At 40.2% G+C, this 23,543-nt stretch overlaps 1 protein-coding gene across 1 annotated transcript in view; it reads right to left on the bottom strand.

Annotated features, from left to right (window-relative positions):
- The window catches only part of LOC124024187 (CUB and sushi domain-containing protein 3-like), a gene marked incomplete at its 3' end in the record, with an annotated part of 83,349 nt that overhangs the window by 1,559 nt on the left and 58,247 nt on the right, over positions 1–23,543 (bottom strand). Inside the window, exon 4 of the mRNA XM_046338187.1 lies at positions 14,063–14,236. Coding sequence (XP_046194143.1) covers positions 14,063–14,236 — 174 coding nt within the window. The remainder of the gene's footprint in view (positions 1–14,062; positions 14,237–23,543) is intronic.

Here is a 23,543-nt window from a genome sequence, read left to right as displayed (position 1 = left end):
GACTAGAGCCCAGTCAAAAGTAGTGCACTACGGCTGACTAGAGCCCAGTCAAAAGTAGTGTACTACGGCTGACTAGAGCCCAGTCAAAAGTAGTGCACTACGGCTGACTAGAGCCCAGTCAAAAGTAGTGCTGACTAGAGCCCAGTCAAAAGTAGTGCACTACGGCTGACTAGAGCCCAGTCAAAAGTAGTCCACTATGGCTGACTAGAGCCCAGTCAAAAGTAGTGCACTACGGCTGACTAGAGCCCAGTCAAAAGTAGTGCACTACGGCTGACTAGAGCCCAGTCAAAAGTAGTGCACTACGGCTGACTAGAGCCCAGTCAAAAGTAGTCCACTACGGCTGACTAGAGCCCAGTCAAAAGTAGTCGGCACTAGAGCCCAGGCAAAAGTAGTGACTAGAGCTAGAGCCCAGTCAAAAGTAGTACGGCACTAGAGCCCACGGCTGACTAGAGCCCAGTCAAAAGTAGTCCAGTACGGCTGACTAGAGCCCAGTCAAAAGTAGTGCACTACGGCTGACTAGAGCCCAGTCAAAAGTAGTGTACTACGGCTGACTAGATGCCCAGTCAAAAGTAGTGCACTACGGCTGACTAGAGCCCAGTCAAAAGTAGTCCACTACGGCTGACTAGAGCCCAGTCAAAAGTAGTGCACTAATAATAGGGTGCTATTTGCCACCCCTGTCAGTAGCACAGGGATGGAACGAAACCCTATGGGTTACTGCTCCTCCACTACTCCACTGTCTGCCTAATGAAATGGAGACCAACAGGAGTTGAAGCAGAGGATTCATCCATTCTCTCCCTCTCTACCAGGCTGAAGCAGAGGATTCATCCATTCTCCCTCTCCACCAGGCTGAAGCAGAGGAATCATCCATTCTCCCTCTCCACCAGCTGAAGCAGAGGAATCATCCATTCTCCCTCTCCACCAGGCTGAAGCAGAGGAATCATCCATTCTCCCTCTCTACCAGCTGAAGCAGAGGAATCATCCATTCTCCCTCTCTACAAGTTGAAGCAGAGGAATCATCCATTCTCCCTCTCCACCAGCTGAAGCAGATCAATCATCCATTCTCCCTCTCCACCAGGCTGAAGCAGAGGAATCATCCATTCTCCCTCTCCACCAGCTGAAGCAGAGGAATCATCCATTCTCTCTCTCTACCAGCTGAAGCAGAGGAATCATCCATTCTCCCTCTCTACCAGTTGAAGCAGAGGAATCATCCATTCTCCCTCTCCACCAGCTGAAGCAGAGGAATCATCCATTCTCCCTCTCCACCAGGCTGAAGCAGAGGAATCATCCATTCTCCCTCTCCACCAGCTGAAGCAGAGGAATCATCCATTCTCCCTCTCTACCAGCTGAACCAGAGGAATCATCCATTCTCTCTCTCCACCAGTTGAATCAGAGGAATCATCCATTCTCCCTCTCCAGCAGCTGAAGCAGAGGAATCATCCATTCTCTCTCTCCACCAGGCTGAAGCAGAGGAATCATCCATTTTCCCTCTCCAGCAGCTGAAGCCGAGGAATCAGCCATTCTCCCTCTCTACCAGCTGAAGCAGAAGACTCATCCATTCTCCCTCTCTACCAGGCTGAAGCAGAGGAATCATCCATTCTCCCTCTCCACCAGCTGAAGCAGAAGAATCAGCCATTCTCCCTCTCCACCAGCTGAAGCAGAGGAATCATCCCTTCTCCCTCTCTACCAGCTGAAGCAGAGGAATCATCCATTCTCCCTCTCTACCAGTTGAAGCAGAGGAATCAGCCATTCTCCCTCTCTACCAGCTGAAGCAGAAGAATCAGCCATTCTCCCTCTCCACCAGGCTGAAGCAGAGGAATCATCCATTCTCGCTCTCTACCAGGCTGAAGCAGAGGAATAATCCATTCTCCCTCTCCACCAGGCTGAAGCAGAGGAATCATCCATTCTCCCTCTCTACCAGCTGAAGCAGAAGAATCAGCCATTCTCCCTCTCCACCAGGCTGAAGCAGAGGAATCATCCATTCTCCCTCTCTACCAGCTGAAGCAGAGGAGTCATCCATTCTCCCTCTCCACCAGGCTGAAGCAGAGGAATCATCAATTCTCCCTCTCTACCAGCTGAAGCAGAGGAATCATCCATTCTCCCTCTCCACCAGGCTGAAGTAGAGTAATCATCCATTCTCCCTCTCCACCAGGCTGAAGCAGAGGATTCATCCATTCTCCCTCTCTACCAGCTGAAGCAGAGGAATCATCCATTCTCCCTCAACACCAGCTGATCGCCATCAGCAGGGTTCTAGTTAGATTTAGGCTTTAGCTACTTAATGCTAGATTATAAGAAAGCAGAGAGAGAGAGAGAGAGAGAGACCAGAGTCAGCTGGTTCGGCCTCCCAAACGGCAGTCTATTCCCCTATATAGTGCACTACTTTTGACCAGAGCTCATAGGGATCTGATTAAAAGTATGATCAGAAGTAAGCCACCATATAGGGAATAGTGTGGCATTTGGGACTTATTCAGAATCACTGTGTCAAGTCACGCAGTCAGAGTCACTGTGTCAAGTCAGGCAGTCAGCCATGGGAATCAGGCAGCACTACGGGGATAAAGTCAACAACGTGGCTCCGGCTGCAGCTCCTCGGGGCTTGACATCTGCCTCATGTTGCAGGTCTGGACAAAGAGATAAGTTTAGTGCTCTCTCTCTCTCTGTCTCTCTGTCTCTCTGTCTCTCTGTCTCTCTGTCTCTCCTCTCTCCGTCTCTGTCTCTCTCTCCTCTCTCCCTCTCTCCCTCTCTCTCTCTCTCTCTCTCTCTCTCTCTCTCTCTCTCTCTCTCTCTCTCTCTCTCTCTCTCTCTCTCTCGCTCTCTCTTCTCTCTCTGTCTCGCTCTCTCTCTCTCTCTCCCTGCTACGTACACACAGCCAAAACACACCGGCTCCAAAAGCCATTACCGCACAATAGCCCGGAGATGGCTTCCTCTCAGTACGCAAAACTAACCGAGAATACAAAATAAAAAACAGTCTGCCTGTAAATATCCTAAAACTACAGTCTATCACGTTATTTAATGTCTTCCTCAACACTGATATTTGTCTAAATGTTTCAGACATTATGAACTGTGATTTCATTCCCTCTTAGGTGTTAGTGACATGCCAACAGATAAATATACTAAGGACTAAGGACTGAATACACTGCAAGAGTCCATTCTCAATATTCCGACAATGACCCTCAACATTCCATTCTCAATATTCCGACAATGACAATCAACATTCCATTCTCTATATTCCGACAATGACACTCAAACATTCCATTCTTTATATTCCGACAATGACACTCAACATTCCATTCTCTATATTCCGACAATGACACTCAACATTCCATTCTCTATATTCCGACAATGACACTCAACATTCCATTCTCTATATTCCGACAATGACCCTCAACATTCCATTCTCAATATTCCGACAATGACCCTCAACATTCCATTCTCAATATTCCGACAATGACACTCAACATTCCATTCTCAATATTCCGACAATGACCCTCAACATTCCATTCTCGATATTCCGACAATGACACTCAAACATTCCTTCCTCAATATTCCGACGACGACTCTCAACATTCCACTGGCATTCTAGAATGTTAAGGAGCAAAAAGGTGACACAGCCATTTGTCACGGCTGTGAGCGGCAGCCTCAGTGATAACCTTCTGTTTTATGGAAATGCAACGTAGAAGGGATGGACGGCTGGGGGCCAGAACTAGCTGTGCATAACAAATAGGCCTGGTTGTTAAACCCGCCTGTGGACTCAGGCTCGGAGTCTCCTAACTTTTTTTCCTTGATGAATGTTCTATTCTTCCCAGTTATCAGTATACATGCAGAGAGATGCCAGACAGTTGCAGATTTGTTAGAATTCTAGGCCTGAGTCCCAAATGGGACCCTATTCCCTATAAAGTGCACTACATTTGACCAGAGCCCTGTCAGTGCCATTTGAGACAACGCTACTCTCTGTAACCCTGTTGGACAAGTGAACTGCAGAGATGTTGTTGTTGATGATGTTGCGTAGTAGAGAAGATGTACCTCTATCTTTAGCAATATTATAAGATGAGTGCAGATGGGAGAATGAGGGATCTAGTGGTGTTATTACTCAATACTGTACTACTGTGGTGTTAATCTAGTGGTATTACCCTGTACTGTACTGTACTACTGTGGTGTTAATCTAGTGGTATTACCCTATGCTGTACTGCTGTGGTGTTAATCTAGTGGTATTACCCTGTACTGTACTGTACTGTACTGCTGTGGTGTTAATCTAGTGGTATTACCCTGTACTGTACTACTGTGGTGTTAATCTAGTGGTATTACCCTGTACTGTACTGTACTGCTGTGGTGTTAATCTAGTGGTATTACCCTGTACTGTACTGCTGTGGTGTTAATCTAGTGGTATTACCCTATACTGTACTGCTGTGGTGTTAATCTAGTGGTATTACCCTGTACTACTGTGGTGTTAATCTAGTGGTATTACCCTGTACTGTACTGCTGTGGTGTTAATCTAGTGGTATTACCCTATACTGTACTGTACTGCTGTGGTGTTAATCTAGTGGTATTACCCTGTACTGCTGTGGTGTTAATCTAGTGGTATTACCCTATACTGTACTGTACTGCTGTGGTGTTAATCTAGTGGTATTACCCTGTACTGTACTGTACTGCTGTGGTGTTAATCTAGTGGTATTACCCTGTACTGTACTACTGTGGTGTTAATCTAGTGGTATTACCCTGTACTGTACTGCTGTGGTGTTAATTTGGTGGTATTACCCTGTACTGTACTGTACTGCTGTGGTGTTAATCTAGTGGTATTACCCTACTGCTGTGGTGTTATCTAGTGGTATTACCCTGTACTGCTGTGGTGTTAATCTAGTGGTATTACCCTATACTGTACTGTACTGCTGTGGTGTTAATCTAGTGGTATTACCCTATACTGTACTGCTGTGGTGGTGTTAATCTGTACTGCTGTGGTGTAGGTATTACCCTATACTGTACTGCTGTGGTGTTAATCTAGTGGTATTACCCTGTACTGCTGTGGTGTTAATCTAGTGGTACTGTACTGCTGTGGTGTTAATCTAGTGGTATTACCCTGTACTGTACTACTGTGGTGTTAATCTAGTGGTATTACCCTGTACTGTACTACTGTGGTGTTAATCTAGTGGTATTACCCTGTACTGTACTGCTGTGGTGTTAATCTAGTGGTATTACCCTGTACTGTACTGTACTGCTGTGGTGTTAATCTAGTGGTATTACCCTGTACTGTACTGCTGTGGTGTTAATCTAGTGGTATTACCCTGTACTGTACTGCTGTGGTGTTAATCTAGTGGTATTACCCTGTACTGTACTGCTGTGGTGTTAATCTAGTGGTATTACCCTGTACTGTACTGCTGTGGTGTTAATCTAGTGGTATTACCCTATACTGTACTGTACTGCTGTGGTGTTAATCTAGTGGTATTACCCTGTACTGTACTGTACTGCTGTGGTGTTAATCTAGTGGTATTACCCTATACTGTACTGCTGTGGTGTTAATCTAGTGGTATTACCCTATACTGTACTGTACTGCTGTGGTGTTAATCTAGTGGTATTACCCTATACTGTACTGTACTGCTGTGGTGTTAATCTAGTGGTATTACCCTGTACTGCTGTGGTGTTAATCTAGTGGTATTACCCTGTACTGTACTGCTGTGGTGTTAATCTAGTGGTATTACCCTGTACTGTACTGTACTGCTGTGGTGTTAATCTAGTGGTATTACCCTGTACTGATGTGGTGTTAATCTAGTGGTATTACCCTGTACTGTACTGTACTACTGTGGTGTTAATCTAGTGGTATTACCCTGTACTGTACTGTACTGCTGTGGTGTTAATCTAGTGGTATTACCCTATACTGTACTGTACTGCTGTGGTGTTAATCTAGTGGTATTACCCTATACTGTACTGCTGTGGTGTTAATCTAGTGGTATTACCCTGTACTGTACTGTACTGCTGTGGTGTTAATCTAGTGGTATTACCCTGTACTGTACTGTACTGCTGTGGTGTTAATCTAGTGGTATTACCCTGTACTGTACTGTACTGCTGTGGTGTTAATCTAGTGGTATTACCCTGTACTGTACTGTGTTAACTGGTATTACCCTGTACTATGGTGTTAATCTAGTGGTATTACCCCTGTACTGTACTGCTGTGGTGTTAATCTAGTGGTACTGTACTGCTGTGGTGTTAATCTAGTGGTATTACCCTATACTGTACTGCTGTGGTGTTAATCTAGTGGTATTACCCTGTACTACTGTTAATCTAGTACTGTACTGCTGTGGTGTTAATCTAGTGGTATTACCCTGTACTGTACTGCTGTGGTGTTAATCTAGTGGTATTACCCTATACTGTACTGTACTGCTGTGGTGTTAATCTAGTGGTATTACCCTGTACTGTACTGCTGTGGTGTTAATCTAGTGGTATTACCCTGTACTGTACTGCTGTGGTGTTAATCTAGTGGTATTACCCTGTACTGTACTGCTGTGGTGTTAATCTAGTGGTATTACCCTGTACTGTACTGTACTGCTGTGGTGTTAATCTAGTGGTATTACCCTGTACTGTACTGCTGTGGTGTTAATCTAGTGGTATTACCCTATACTGTACTGTACTACTGTGGTGTTAATCTAGTGGTATTACCCTGTACTGTACTGCTGTGGTGTTAATCTAGTGGTATTACCTGTACTGTACTGCTGTGGTGTTAATCTAGTGGTATTACTGTACTGCTGTGGTGTTAATCTAGTGGTATTACCCTGTACTGTACTGCTGTGGTGTTAATCTAGTGGTATTACCCTATACTGTACTGTACTGCTGTGGTGTTAATCTAGTGGTATTACCCTGTACTGTACTGCTGTGGTGTTAATCTAGTGGTATTACCCTGTACTGTACTGTACTGCTGTGGTGTTAATCTAGTGGTATTACCCTATACTGTACTGCTGTGGTGTTAATCTAGTGGTATTACCCTGTACTGTACTGCTGTGGTGTTAATCTAGTGGTATTACCCTGTACTGCTGTGGTGTTAATCTAGTGGTATTACCCTGTACTGTACTGCTGTGGTGTTAATCTAGTGGTATTACCCTGTACTGCTGTGGTGTTAATCTAGTGGTATTACCCTGTACTGTACTGTACTGCTGTGGTGTTAATCTAGTGGTATTACCCCTGTGGTGTTAATCTAGTGGTATTACCCTATACTGTACTGCTGTGGTGTTAATCTAGTGGTATTACCCTATACTGTACTGCTGTGGTGTTAATCTAGTGGTATTACCCTGTACTGTACTGTACTGCTGTGGTGTTAATCTAGTGGTATTACCCTACTGTACTGTACTGCTGTGGTGTTAATCTAGTGGTATTACCCTGTACTGTACTGCTGTGGTGTTAATCTAGTGGTATTACCCTATACTGTACTGTACTACTGTGGTGTTAATCTAGTGGTATTACCCTGTACTGTACTGTACTGCTGTGGTGTTAATCTAGTGGTATTACCCTGTACTGTACTGCTGTGGTGTTAATCTAGTGGTATTACCCTATACTGTACTACTGTGGTGTTAATCTAGTGGTATTACCCTGTACTGTACTGTACTGCTGTGGTGTTAATCTAGTGGTATTACCCTATACTGTACTGCTGTGGTGTTAATCTAGTGGTATTACCCTGTACTGTACTGTACTGCTGTGGTGTTAATCTAGTGGTATTACCCTGTACTGTACTGCTGTGGTGTTAATCTAGTGGTATTACCCTGTACTGTACTACTGTGGTGTTAATCTAGTGGTATTACCCTATACTGTACTGTACTGCTGTGTGTTAATCTAGTGGTGTTAATCTACTGGTACTGTACTGCTGTGGTGTTAATCTAGTGGTATTACCCTGTACTGTACTGCTGTGGTGTTAATCTAGTGGTATTACCCTATACTGTACTACTGTGGTGTTAATCTAGTGGTATTACCCTATACTGTACTACTGCTGTGGTGTTAATCTAGTGGTATTACTGCTGTGGTGTTAATCTAGTGGTATTACCCTGTACTGTACTGCTGTGGTGTTAATCTAGTGGTATTACCCTGTATACTGCTGTGGTGTTAATCTAGTGGTATTACCTATACTGTACTACTGTGGTGTTAATCTAGTGGTATTACCCTGTACTGTACTGTACTGCTGTGGTGTTAATCTAGTGGTATTACCCTATACTGTACTGTACTGCTGTGGTGTTAATCTAGTGGTATTACCCTATACTGTACTGTACTGCTGTGGTGTTAATCTAGTGGTATTACCATATACTGTACTGTACTGCTGTGGTGTTAATCTAGTGGTATTACCCTATACTGTACTGTACTGCTGTGGTTTTAATCTAGTGGTATTACGCTATACTGTACTGCTGTGGTGTTAATCTAGTGGTATTACTGTACTGTACTGCTGTGGTGTTAATCTAGTGGTATTACCCTATACTGTACTGTACTGCTGTGGTGTTAATCTAGTGGTACTGTACTGCTGTGGTGTTAATCCTGTACTGTACTGCTGTGGTGTTAATCTAGTGGTATTACCCTACTGTACTGTACTGCTGTGGTGTTAATCTAGTGGTATTACCTGTACTGTACTGCTGTGGTGTTAATCTAGTGGTACTGTACTGCTGTGGTGTTAATCTAGTGGTATTACCCTGTACTGTACTGCTGTGGTGTTAATCTAGTGGTATTACCCTGTACTGTACTGCTGTGGTGTTAATCTAGTGGTATTACCCTATACTGTACTGCTGTGGTGTTAATCTAGTGGTATTACCCTATACTGTACTGTACTGCTGTGGTGTTAATCTAGTGGTATTACCCTGTACTGTACTGCTGTGGTGTTAATCTAGTGGTATTACCCTGTACTGTACTGTACTGCTGTGGTGTTAATCTAGTGGTATTACCCTATACTGTATGTATCTAGTGGTATTACCTATACTGTACTGTACTGCTGTGGTGTTAATCTAGTGGTATTACCCTACTGTACTGTACTGCTGTGGTGTTAATCTAGTGGTATTACCCTATACTGTACTGTACTGCTGTGGTGTTAATCTAGTGGTATTACCCTGTACTGTACTGTACTGCTGTGGTGTTAATCTAGTGGTATACTGCTGTGGTGTTAATCTAGTGGTATTACCCTGTACTGTACTACTGTGGTGTTAATCTAGTGGTATTACCCTATACTGTACTGCTGTGGTGTTAATCTAGTGGTATTACCCTGTACTGTACTGTACTGCTGTGGTGTTAATCTAGTGGTATTACCCTATACTGTACTGCTGTGGTGTTAATCTAGTGGTATTATGTACTGCCTGTACTGTACTGTTAATCTGTGGTGTTAATCTAGTGGTATTACCCTATACTGTACTACTGTGGTGTTAATCTAGTGGTATTACCCTGTACTGTACTGTACTGCTGTGGTGTTAATCTAGTGGTATTACCCTGTACTGTACTGCTGTGGTGTTAATCTAGTGGTATTACCCTATACTGTACTGCTGTGGTGTTAATCTAGTGGTATTACCCTGTACTGTACTGTACTGCTGTGGTGTTAATCTAGTGGTATTACTGTACTGTACTGCTGTTAACTGTACTGTACTGCTGTGGTGTTAATCTAGTGGTATTATTACTGTACTGCTGTGGTGTTAATCTAGTGGTATTACCCTATACTGTACTGCTGTGGTGTTAATCTAGTGGTATACCCTGTACTGTACTGTACTGCTGTGGTGTTAATCTAGTGGTATTACCCTATACTGTACTGTACTGCTGTGGTGTTAATCTAGTGGTATACTGCTGTGGTGTTAATCTAGTGGTATTACCCTGTACTGTACTGCTGTGGTGTTAATCTAGTGGTATTACCCTATACTGTACTACTGTGGTGTTAATCTAGTGGTATTACCCTATACTGTACTGTACTGCTGTGGTGTTAATCTAGTGGTATACTGCTGTGGTGTTAATCTAGTGGTATTACCCTGTACTGTACTGCTGTGGTGTTAATCTAGTGGTATTACCCTGTACTGTACTGTACTGCTGTGGTGTTAATCTAGTGGTATTACCCTATACTGTACTGTACTGCTGTGGTGTTAATCTAGTGGTATTACCCTATACTGTACTGTACTGCTGTGGTGTTAATCTAGTGGTATTACCCTATACTGTACTGTACTGCTGTGGTGTTAATCTAGTGGTATTACCCCCTACTGCTGTGGTGTTAACTGTACTGTACTGCTGTGGTGTTAATCTAGTGGTATTACGCTATACTGTACTGCTGTGGTGTTAATCTAGTGGTATTACGCTGTACTGTACTGCTGTGGTGTTAATCTAGTGGTATTACCCTATACTGTACTGTACTGCTGTGGTGTTAATCTAGTGGTATTACCCTATACTGTACTGCTGTGGTGTTAATCTAGTGGTATTACCCTATACTGTACTGCTGTGGTGTTAATCTAGTGGTATTACCCTATACTGTACTGTACTACTGTGGTGTTAATGCTGTGGTGTTAAGTGGTATTACCCTGTACTGTACTGCTGTGGTGTTAATCTAGTGGTATTACCCTGTACTGTACTGCTGTGGTGTTAATCTAGTGGTATTACCCTATACTGTACTGCTGTGGTGTTAATCTAGTGGTATTACCCTACTGTACTGTATTACCTGTACTGCTGTGGTGTTAATCTAGTGGTATTACCTGTACTGTACTGTACTGCTGTGGTGTTAATCTAGTGGTATTACCCTGTACTGTACTGTACTGCTGTGGTGTTAATCTAGTGGTATTACCCTATACTGTACTGTACTGCTGTGGTGTTAATCTAGTGGTATTACCCTATACTGTACTACTGCTGTGGTGTTAATCTAGTGGTATTACCCTATACTGTACTGTACTGCTGTGGTGTTAATCTAGTGGTATTACCCTATACTGTACTGTACTACTGTGGTGTTAATCTAGTGGTATTACCATATACTGTACTGCTGTGGTGTTAATCTAGTGGTATTACCCTGTACTGTACTACTGTGGTGTTAATCTAGTGGTATTACCCTATACTGTACTGTACTACTGTGGTGTTAATCTAGTGGTATTACCCTATACTGTACTGCTGTGGTGTTAATCTAGTGGTATTACCCTATACTGTACTACTGTGGTGTTAATCTAGTGGTATTACCATATACTGTACTGTACTACTGTGGTGTTAATCTAGTGGTATTACCCTGTACTGTACTGCTGTGGTGTTAATCTAGTGGTATTATTACTGTACTGCTGTGGTGTTAATCTATACTGTACTACTGTGGTGTTAATCTAGTGGTATTACCCTATACTGTACTGTACTGCTGTGGTGTTAATCTCTATATTCAGCAGTGTAAAGACCCAGCTCTGTATTGGCTCTGTACTGTACTTGACTTAGCAGAACCAATCTACTGGGGATAATAGAGGAAGCATTTACTGCACACTATGCATACATTATCACTTTTCAGGATTTACATGGTCAGCACTTTGTCCCATTGATTAACATCTCTAACCTCTCAGCTGTGCATTGTAGCAAAGCCTCCCGATTATTCATCACAATATAGAAGACAACATGCTCAGTTGGTAGAGCATGGCGCTTGTAACGCCAGGGTAGTGGGTTCGATTCCCAGGACCACCCATACGTAGAATGTATGCACACATGACTGTAAGTCGCTTTGGATAAAAGCGTCTGCTAAATGGCATATGTTATTATTATTATTATTATTTATACAGAGCAATATGCAATCTACCTGTTTGTAGAGAGTTGAACATCTCAGAAACAATAAACAATATGACTGTGAAACAATCTGGCAATCATGTGTTTGTAGAGAGTTGAACTGCTCAGAAACAATATGACATGGCGATCTATGTGTTTGGACAGAGTTGAACTGCTCAGAAACACTATACCATGGCAATCTACATGTTTGTAGAGAGTTGAACATCTCAGGAACAATATACCATGGCAATCTACATGTTTGGACAGAGTTGAACTGCTCAGAAACACTATATGTTTGTGATATACCATGGCAATACATGTTTGGACAGAGTGGAAACAATATGACGTGGCAGTTGCCACCGAACTATCACATCCACTCAACCAGGAGTACCAGCTCCTACCATCAGGCCGCAGATACAGAGTCCATCTTCACAAAACCGCAGAGCCCAGAAATCATTCATTCCCACCAGAATCATTTACGATCTGAATTAGGAACTGTATCCATGTGTTGTCTGCTGTAGTTTGTGATTGGTGTGTATTTATGCACCTGTTGGCGATGCTGTTGTCTGCTATAGTTTGTGATTGGTGTGTATTTATGCACCTGTTGGCGATGCTGTTGTCTGCTATAGTTTGTGATTGGTGTGCATTTATGCACCTGTTTGGCTGTTGTCTGCTATAGTTTGTGATTGCTGTAGTTATGTGATTGGTGTGTACCTTTATGCTGCACTGCTAGTTTGTGATTGGTTTGCATTTATGCACCTGTTGACGATGCTGTTGTCTGCTGTAGTTTGTGATTGGTGTGTATTTATGCACCTGTTGGCTATGCACCTGTTGACGACGCTGTTGTCTGCTGTAGTTTGTGATTGGTGTGTATTTATGCACCTGTTGGCGATGCTGTTGTCTGCTATAGTTTGTGATTGGTGTGTATTTATGCACCTGTTGGCGATGCTGTTGTCTGCTATAGTTTGTGATTGGTGTGTATTTATGCACCTGTTGGCGATGCTGTTGTCTGCTATAGTTTGTGATTGGTGTGTATTTATGCACCTGTACTGCGATGCTGTTGTCTGCTATAGTTTGTGATTGGTGTGTATTTATGCACCTGTTGACGATGCTGTTGTCTGCTATAGTTTGTGATTGGTGTGTATTTATGCACCTGTTGACGATGCTGTTGTTGGTTAAGATACAAGAAAGGGACACAAAATAAATAATAATTATTAATTACCATATTAATCACTACTACTAATTATTATTATTAATTGGTGTTATTAATCATATATTAATCAATACTATTAATTATTATATTAATTATTATATTACTTATCATTATTGATTATTATTATTAATTGTATATTAATTATTACTATTAATTATATATTAATTATTAGTAGTGATTATATATCAATTAGTATTATTAATTATATATTACTAATGATTATTTATTATACATGAATTATTATTATCTACGTGTTGGAAACCTGTATCTCCTAACCTCTTTGTAGAGTTGGAAACCTGTATCTCCTAACCTCTTTGTAGAGTTGAAAACCTGTATCTTTATAAACCTCTTTGTAGAGTTGGAAACCTGTATCTCTATAAACCTCTTTGTAGAGTTGAAAACCTGTATCTTCTAACCTCTTTGTAGAGTTGGAAACCTGTATCTCTATAAACCTCTTTGTAGAGTTGAAAACCTGTATCTCCTAACCTCTTTGTAGAGTTGAAAACCTGTATCTCCTAATCTCTGTAGAGTTTAAACCTGTATCTCCTAACCTCTGTAGAGTTGAAAACCTGTATCTCCTAACCTCTCTGTAGAGTTGAAAACCTGTATCTCCTAACCTCTTTGTAGAGTTGAAAACCTGTATCTCCTAACCTCTTTGTAGAGTTGAAAACCTGTATCTCCTAACCTCTTTGTAGAGTTGAAAACCTGTATCTCCTAATCTCTGTAGAGTTGAAAACCTGTATCTCCTAACCTCTTTGTAGAGTTGAAAACCTGTATCTCCTAACCTCTTTGTAGAGTTGAAAACCTGTATCTCCTAACCTCTGTAGAGTTGAAAACCTGTATCTCCTAACCTCTTTGTAGTGTTGGAAACCTGTATCTCCTAACCTCTGTAGTGTTGGAAACCTGTATCTCCTAACCTCTTTGTAGAGTTGGAAACCTGTATCTCCTAACCTCTTTGTAGAGTTGAAAACCTGTATCTCCTAACCTCTTTGTAGAGTTGAAAACATGTATCTCCTAACCTCTTTGTAGAGTTGAAAACCTGTATCTCCTAACCTCTTTGTAGAGTTGAAAACATGTATCTCCTAACCTCTTTGCAGAGTTGAAAACCTGTATCTTTAAAACATGAAGGTGTTTGTTGTGTTGACTCACGCAGACACTGAGGCAGATCTCCTCTCCAGGAGCCCAGACCCACACAGGTGAGGATAGCTGGGAAGGAGAGGTCGTACCCGGGCAGGCAGCTGTAGCTCACGCTGGTACCCCACTCAAACACGGAGCCCTCCAGGAGCCCGTTGTGGACGGGAGGAGGCGGAGGGCAGGTCACCACTGAGGAGAGAGACGATGGAAAGATGCATTTGGCAACTCTTGATAGGACAATAGAAAAGTTTGTTTTGAAAAATGTTATATATTATTAGTAAAACCAACGCATTTCAGAGAATGCGTTAATCATAGTTTTTTTTGAGGGGTAAATCAATCATTGAGGTGACAGGTAGACAGTTGGGTGGATACACAATGCAATTAGAAAAGACAGCCAGTTTCAGAGGAAAACAATAATCATCACGTCTGTCACCTCTTATGATGCTAGTTCAGTGGTCCTTGTATCTAACTATAGGACACAGCAGATCTCTGTAGATTATAGTGTGACCCCTATAGAATGATGCTAGTTCAGTGGTCCTTGTATCTAACTATAGGACACAGCAGATCTCTGTAGATTATAGTGTGACCCTATAGAATGATGCCAGTTCAGTGGTCCTTGTATCTAACTATAGGACACAGCAGATCTCTGTAGATTATAGTGTGACCCTATAGAATGATGCTAGTTCAGTGGTCCTTGTATCTAACTATAGGACACAGCAGATCTCTGTAGATTATAGTGTGACCCTATAGAATGATGTTAGTTCAGTGGTCCTTGTATCTAACTATAGGACACAGCAGATCTCTGTAGATTATATTGTGACCCCTATAGAATGATGCTAGTTCAGTGGTCCTTGTATCTAACTATAGGACACAGCAGATCTCTGTAGATTATAGTGTGACCCCTATAGAATGATGCTAGTTCAGTGGTCCTTGTATCTAACTATAGGACACAGCAGATCTCTGTAGATTATATTGTGTGTGTGAGAGCATTTATCTGACTAAGAATTACTGTTGTGAGAGAATGGCTAGATTCCAAACGGCACCCTATATATAGTGCACTACTTTAGACCAGAGCCCTATGGCACCCTATTCCCTAAAGAGTGCACTACTTTAGACCAGAGCCCTATGGCACCCTATTCCCTATATATAGTGCACTACTTTAGACCAGAGCCCTATGGCACCCTATTCCCTATGTAGTGCACTACTTTAGACCAGAGCCCTATGGCACCCTATTCCCTATATATAGTGCACTACTTTAGACCAGAGCCCTATGGCACCCTATTCCCTATGTAGTGCACTACTTTAGACCAGAGCCCTATGGGGAAGAAGAAAGCATTGCAGACGTCTATATAGGTCTGTTAATACAGGACTAGTAAAGGTCTGTTAGTACAGGACTAGTAATACAGGACTAGTAAAGGTCTGTTAATACAGGACTAGTAATACAGGACTAGTAAAGGTCTGTTAATACAGGACTAGTAATACAGGACTGTAAGGTACAGGACTAGTAAAGGTCTGTTAATACAGGACTAGTAAAGGTCTGTTAATACAGGACTAGTAAAGGTCTGTTAGTACAGGACTAGTAAAGGTCTGTTAATACAGGACTAGTAAAGGTCTGTTAATACAGGACTAGTAAAGGTCTGTTAATACAGGACTAGTAAAGGTCTGTTAATACAGGACTAGTAAAGGCCTGTTAATACAGGACTAGTAATACAGGACTAGTAAAGGTCTGTTAGTACAGGACTAGTAATACAGGACTAGTAAAGGTCTGTTAATACAGGACTAGTAAAGGTCTGTTAATACAGGACTAGTAATACAGGACTAGTAAAGGTCTGTTAGTACAGTAAACTGTTAATACAGGACTAGTAAAGGTCTGACTAGTAATACAGGACTAGTAATACAGGACTAGTAAAGGTCTGTTGTACAGGACTCTGTAATACAGGACTAGTAAAGGTCTGTTAATACAGGACTAGTAATACAGGACTAGTAAAGGTCTGTTAATACAGGACTAGTAATACAGGACTAGTAAAGGTCTGTTAATACAGGACTAGTAAAGGTCTGTTAAGACTAGTAATACAGGACTAGTAAAGGTCTGTTATACAGGACTAGTAATACAGGACTAGTAAAGGTCTGTTAATACAGGACTAGTAATACAGGACTAGTAAAGGTCTGTTATACAGGACTAGTAGTAATACAGGACTAGTAAAGGTCTGTTAGTACAGGACTAGTAATACAGGACTAGTAAAGGTCTAGTTAAAGGTCTGTTAATACAGGACTAGTAAAGGTCTGTTAATACAGGACTAGTAAAGGTCTACAGGACTAGTAATACAGGACTAGTAAAGGTCTGTTAATACAGGACTAGTAATACAGGACTAGTAATACAGGACTAGTAATACAGGACTAGGTCTGTTAATACAGGACTAGTAAAGGTCTGTTAATACAGGACTAGTAATACAGGACTAGTAAAGGTCTGTTAATACAGGACTAGTAAAGGTCTGTTAATACAGGACTAGTAAAGGTCTGTTAATACAGGACTAGTAAAGGTCTGTTAATACAGGACTAGTAATACAGGACTAGTAAAGGTCTGTTGTACAGGACTAGTAATACAGGACTAGTAAAGGTCTGTTAATACAGGACTAGTAAAGGTCTGTTAATACAGGACTAGTAAAGGTCTGTTAATACAGGACTAGTAAAGGTCTGTTAATACAGGACTAGTAATACAGGACTAGTAAAGGTCTGTTAATACAGGACTAGTAAAGGTCTGTTAATACAGGACTAGTAATACAGGACTAGTAAAGGTCTGTTAATACAGGACTAGTAATACAGGACTAGTAAAGGTCTGTTATACAGGACTAGTAGGTCTGTTAATACAGGACTAGTAAAGGTCTGTTAATACAGGACTAGTAATACAGGACTAGTAAAGGTCTGTTAATACAGGACTAGTAATACAGGACTAGTAAAGGTCTGTTAATACAGGACTAGTAAAGGTCTGTTAATACAGGACTAGTAATACAGGACTAGTAAAGGTCTGTTAATACAGGACTAGTAATACAGGACTAGTAAAGGTCTGTTAATACAGGACTAGTAAAGGTCTGTTAATACAGGACTAGTAATACAGGACTAGTAAAGGTCTGTTAATACAGGACTAGTAATACAGGACTAGTAAAGGTCTGTTAATACAGACTAGTAAACTGTTAATACAGGACTAGTAAAGGTCTGTTAATACAGGACTAGTAATACAGGACTAGTAAAGGTCTGTTAATACAGGACTAGTAAAGGTCTGTTAATACAGGACTAAAGGTCTGTTAATACAGGACTAGTAAAGGTCTGTTAATACAGGACTAGTAATACAGGACTAGTAAAGGTCTGTTAATACAGGACTAGTAAAAGGACTAGTAAAGGTCTGTTAGTACAGGTCTGTTAATACAGGACTAGTAAAGGTCTGTTAATACAGGACTAGTAAAGGTCTGTTAATACAGGACTAGTAATACAGGACTAGTAAAGGTCTGTTAATACAGGACTAGTAATGGTCTGTTAATACAGGACTAGTAAAGGTCTGTTAATACAGGACTAGTAATACAGGACTAGTAAAGGTCTGTTAATACAGGACTAGTAAAGGTCTGTTAATACAGGACTAGTAATACAGGACTAGTAAAGGTCTGTTAGTACAGGACTAGTAATACAGGACTAGTAAAGGTCTGTTAATACAGGACTAGTAAAGGTCTGTTAATACAGGACTAGTAATACAGGACTAGTAAAGGTCTGTTAATACAGGACTAGTAATACAGGACTAGTGATACAGGACTAGTAAAGGTCTGTTAATACAGGACTAGTAAAGGTCTGTTAATACAGGACTAGTAAAGGTCTGTTAATACAGGACTAGTAAAGGTCTGTTAATACAGGACTAGTAAAGGTCTGTTAATACAGGACTAGTAAAGGTCTGTTAATACAGGACTAGTAAAGGTCTGTTAATACAGGACTAGTAAAGGTCTGTTAATACAGGACTAGTAAAGGTCTGTTAATACAGGACTAGTAAAGGTCTGTTAATACAGGACTAGTAGGTCTGTTAATACAGGACTAGTAAAGGTCTGTTAATACAGGACTAGTAAAGGTCTGTTAATACAGGACTAGTAAAGGTCTGTTAATACAGGACTAATACAGGACTACTGAGTAATACAGGACTAGTAAAGGTCTGTTAATACAGGACTAGTAAAGGTCTGTTAGTACAGGACTAAAGGTAATACAGGACTAGTAAAGGTCTGTTAATACAGGACTAGTAAAAGGTCTGTTATACAGGACTAGTAAAGGACTAGTAATACAGGACTAGTAAAGGTCTGTTAATACAGGACTAGTAAAGGTCTGTTAATACAGGACTAGTAATACAGGACTAGTAAAGGTCTGTTAATACAGGACTAGTAAAGGTCTGTTAATACAGGACTAGTAATACAGGACTAGTAAAGGTCTGTTAATACAGGACTAGTAAAATACAGGACTAGTAAAGGTCTGGTACAGGACTAGTAATACAGGACTAGTAAAGGTCTGTTAATACAGGACTAGTAAAGGTCTGTTAATACAGGACTAGTAAAGGTCTGTTAGTACAGGACTAGTAATACAGGACTAGTAAAGGTCTGTTAATACAGGACTAGTAAAAGGACTGTTAATACAGGACTAGTAATACAGGACTAGTAATACAGGACTAGTAATACAGGACTAGTACAGGACTAGTAAAGGTCTGTTAATACAGGACTAGTAAAGGTCTGTTAATACAGGACTAGTAAAAGGACTAGTAAAGGTCTGTTAATACAGGACTAGTAAAGGTCTGTTAATACAGGACTAGTAAAGGTCTGTTAATACAGGACTAGTAATACAGGACTAGTAAAGGTCTGTTAATACAGGACTAGTAATACAGGACTAGTAAAGGTCTGTTAATACAGGACTAGTAAAGGTCTGTTAATACAGGACTAGTAAAGGACTAGTAATACAGGACTAGTAAAGGTCTGTTAATACAGGACTAGTAAAGGTCTGTTAATACAGGACTAGTAATACAGGACTAGTAAAGGTCTGTTAATACAGGACTAGTAATACAGGACTAGTAAAGGTCTGTTAATACAGGACTAGTAATACAGGACTAGTAAAGGTCTGTTAATACAGGACTAGTAAAGGTCTGTTAATACAGGACTAGTAATACAGGACTAGTAAAGGTCTGTTAATACAGGACTAGTAAAGGTCTGTTAATACAGGACTAGTAAAGGTCTGTTAATACAGGACTAGTAAACAGTTAATACAGGACTAGTAAAGGTCTGTTAATACAGGACTAGTAAAGGACTAGTAAAGGTCTGTTATACAGGACTAGTAATACAGGACTAGTAAAGGTCTGTTAATACAGGACTAGGACTAGTAAAGGTCTGTTAATACAGGACTAGTAAAGGTCTGTTAATACAGGACTAGTAATACAGGACTAGTAAAGGTCTGTTAATACAGGACTAGTAAAGGTCTGTTAATACAGGACTAGTAAAGGTCTGTTAATACAGGACTAGTAATACAGGACTAGTAAAGGTCTGTTAATACAGGACTAGTAATACAGGACTAGTAAAGGTCTGTTAATACAGGACTAGTAATACAGGACTAGTAAAGGTCTGTTAATACAGGACTAGTAATACAGGACTAGTAAAGGTCTGTTAATACAGGACTAGTAATACAGGACTAGTAAAGGTCTGTTAATACAGGACTAGTAAAGGTCTGTTAATACAGGACTAGTAATACAGGACTAGTAAAGGTCTGTTAATACAGGACTAGTAATACAGGACTAGTAAAGGTCTGTTAATACAGGACTAGTAATACAGGACTAGTAAAGGTCTGTTAATACAGGACTAGTAAAGGACTAGTAAAGGTCTGACTAGTAATACAGGACTAGTAAAGGTCTGTTAATACAGGACTAGTAAAGGTCTGTTAATACAGGACTAGTAAAGGTCTGTTAATACAGGACTAGTAATACAGGACTAGTAAAGGTCTGTTAATACAGGACTAGTAATACAGGACTAGTAAAGGTCTGTTAATACAGGACTAGTAAAGGTCTGTTAATACAGGACTAGTAATACAGGACTAGTAAAGGTCTGTTAATACAGGACTAGTAATACAGGACTAGTAAAGGTCTGTTAATACAGGACTAGTAAAGGTCTGTTAATACAGGACTAGTAATACAGGACTAGTAAAGGTCTGTTAATACAGGACTAGTAAAGGTCTGTTAATACAGGACTAGTAATACAGGACTAGTAATACAGGACTAGTAAAGGTCTGTTAATACAGGACTAGTAAAGGTCTGTTAATACAGGACTAGTAATACAGGACTAGTAAAGGTCTGTTAATACAGGACTAGTAATACAGGACTAGTAAAGGTCTGTTAATACAGGACTAGTAAAGGTCTGTTACTACAGGACTAGTAATACAGGACTAGTAAAGGTCTGTTAATACAGGACTAGTAAAGGTCTGTTAATACAGGACTAGTAAATGTCTGTTAATACAGGACTAGTAAAGGTCTGTTAATACAGGACTAGTAAAGGTCTGTTAATACAGGACTAGTAAAGGTCTGTTAATACAGGACTAGTAAAGGTCTGTTAATACAGGACTAGTAAAGGTCTGTTAATACAGGACTAGTAAAGGTCTGTTAATACAGGACTAGTAATACAGGACTAGTAAAGGTCTGTTAATACAGGACTAGTAAAGGTCTGTTAATACAGGACTAGTAAAGGTCTGTTAATACAGGACTAGTAAAGGTCTGTTAATACAGGACTAGTAAAGGTCTGTTAATACAGGACTAGTAAAGGTCTGTTAATACAGGACTAGTAAAGGTCTGTTAATACAGGACTAGTAATACAGGACTAGTAAAGGTCTGTTAATACAGGACTAGTAAAGGTCTGTTAATACAGGACTAGTAATACAGGACTAGTAAAGGTCTGTTAATACAGGACTAGTAATACAGGACTAGTAAAGGTCTGTTAATACAGGACTAGTAAAGGTCTGTTAATACAGGACTAGTAAAGGTCTGTTAATACAGGACTAGTAAAGGTCTGTTAATACAGGACTAGTAATACAGGACTAGTAAAGGTCTGTTAATACAGGACTAGTAATACAGGACTAGTAAAGGTCTGTTAATACAGGACTAGTAAAGGTCTGTTAATACAGGACTAGTAAAGGTCTGTTAGTACAGGACTAGTAATACAGGACTAGTAAAGGTCTGTTAATACAGGACTAGTAATACAGGACTAGTAAAGGTCTGTTAATACAGGACTAGTAATACAGGACTAGTAAAGGTCTGTTAATACAGGACTAGTAATACAGGACTAGTAAAGGTCTGTTAATACAGGACTAGTAAAGGTCTGTTAATACAGGACTAGTAAAGGTCTGTTAATACAGGACTAGGTCTGTTAATACAGGACTAGTAAAGGTCTGTTAATACAGGACTAGTAAAGGTCTGTTAATACAGGACTAGTAAGGTCTGTTAATACAGGACTAGTAAAGGTCTGTTAATACAGGACTAGTAAAGGTCTGTTAATACAGGACTAGTAAACAGGACTAGTAAAGGTCTGTAATACAGGACTAGTAAAGGTCTGTTAATACAGGACTAGTAAAGGTCTGTTAATACAGGACTAGTAAAGGTCTGTTAATACAGGACTAGTAAAGGTCTGTTAATACAGGACTAGTAAAGGTCTGTTAATACAGGACTAGTACAGGACTAGTAAAGGACTAGTTAATACAGGACTAGTAAAGGTCTGTTAATACAGGACTAGTAAAGGTCTGTTAATACAGGACTAGTAATACAGGACTAGTAAAGGTCTGTTAATACAGGACTAGTAATACAGGACTAGTAAAGGTCTGTTAATACAGGACTAGTAAAGGTCTGTTAATACAGGACTAGTAAAGGTCTGTTAATACAGGACTAGTAAAGGTCTGTTAATACAGGACTAGTAAAGGTCTGTTAATAGTAAAGGTCTGTTAATACAGGACTAGTAAAGGTCTGTTAATACAGGACTAGTAAAGGTCTGTTAATACAGGACTAGTAATACAGGACTAGTAAAGGACTGTAAACAGGACTGTTAATACAGGACTAGTAAAGGTCTGTTAATACAGGACTAGTAAAGGTCTGTTAATACAGGACTAGTAAAGGTCTGTTAATACAGGACTAGTAAAGGTCTGTTAATACAGGACTAGTAAAGGTCTGTTAATACAGGACTAGTAAAGGTCTGTTAATACAGGACTAGTAATACAGGACTAGTAAAGGTCTGTTAATACAGGACTAGTAATACAGGACTAGTAAAGGTCTGTTAATACAGGACTAGTAAAAGGACTGTTAATACAGGACTAGTAAAGGTCTGTTAATACAGGACTAGTAAAGGTCTGTTAATACAGGACTAGTAAAGGTCTGTTAATACAGGACTAGTAAAGGCCTGTTAATACAGGACTAGTAATACAGGACTAGTAAAGGCCTGTTAATACAGGACTAGTAATACAGGACTAGTAAAGGCCTGTTAATACAGGACTAGTAATACAGGACTAGTAATACAGGACTAGTAAAGGTCTGTTAATACAGGACTAGTAAAGGTCTGTTAATACAGGACTAGTAAAGGTCTGTTAATACAGGACTAGTAAAGGTCTGTTAATACAGGACTAGTAATACAGGACTAGTAAAGGTCTGTTAATACAGGACTAGTAATACAGGACTAGTAAAGGTCTGTTAATACAGGACTAGTAATACAGGACTAGTAGGTCTAGTTAATACAGGACTAGTAAAGGTCTGTTAATACAGGACTAGTAAAGGTCTGTTAATACAGGACTAGTAATACAGGACTAGTAAAGGTCTGTTAATACAGGACTAGTAATACAGGACTAGTAAAGGTCTGTTAATACAGGACTAGTAAAGGTCTGTTAATACAGGACTAGTAAAGGTCTGTTAATACAGGACTAGTAATACAGGACTAGTAAAGGTCTGTTAATACAGGACTAGTAAAGGTCTGTTAATACAGGACTAGTAAAGGTCTGTTAATACAGGACTAAAGTTAATACAGGACTAGTAAAGGTCTGTTAATCAGGTTAGTAAAGGACTAGTAATACAGGACTAGTAAAGGTCTGTTAATACAGGACTAGGTCTGTAATACAGGACTAGTAAAGGTCTGTTAATACAGGACTAGTAAAGGTCTGTTAATACAGGACTAGTAAAGGTCTGTTAATACAGGACTAGTAATACAGGACTAGTAAAGGTCTGTTAATACAGGACTAGTAAAGGTCTGTTAATACAGGACTAGTAAAGGCCTGTTAATACAGGACTAGTAATACAGGACTAGTAAAGGTCTGTTAATACAGGACTAGTAAAGGTCTGTTAATACAGGACTAGTAATACAGGACTAGTAAAGGTCTGTTAATACAGGACTAGTAATACAGGACTAGTAAAGGTCTGTTAATACAGGACTAGTAAAGGTCTGTTAATACAGGACTAGTAATACAG

Source organism: Oncorhynchus gorbuscha, unplaced genomic scaffold (assembly GCF_021184085.1).
Source record: "Oncorhynchus gorbuscha isolate QuinsamMale2020 ecotype Even-year unplaced genomic scaffold, OgorEven_v1.0 Un_scaffold_1770, whole genome shotgun sequence".
NCBI lineage: Eukaryota > Metazoa > Chordata > Actinopteri > Salmoniformes > Salmonidae > Oncorhynchus > Oncorhynchus gorbuscha.
This window is presented reverse-complemented; position numbering and strand designations above follow the sequence as displayed.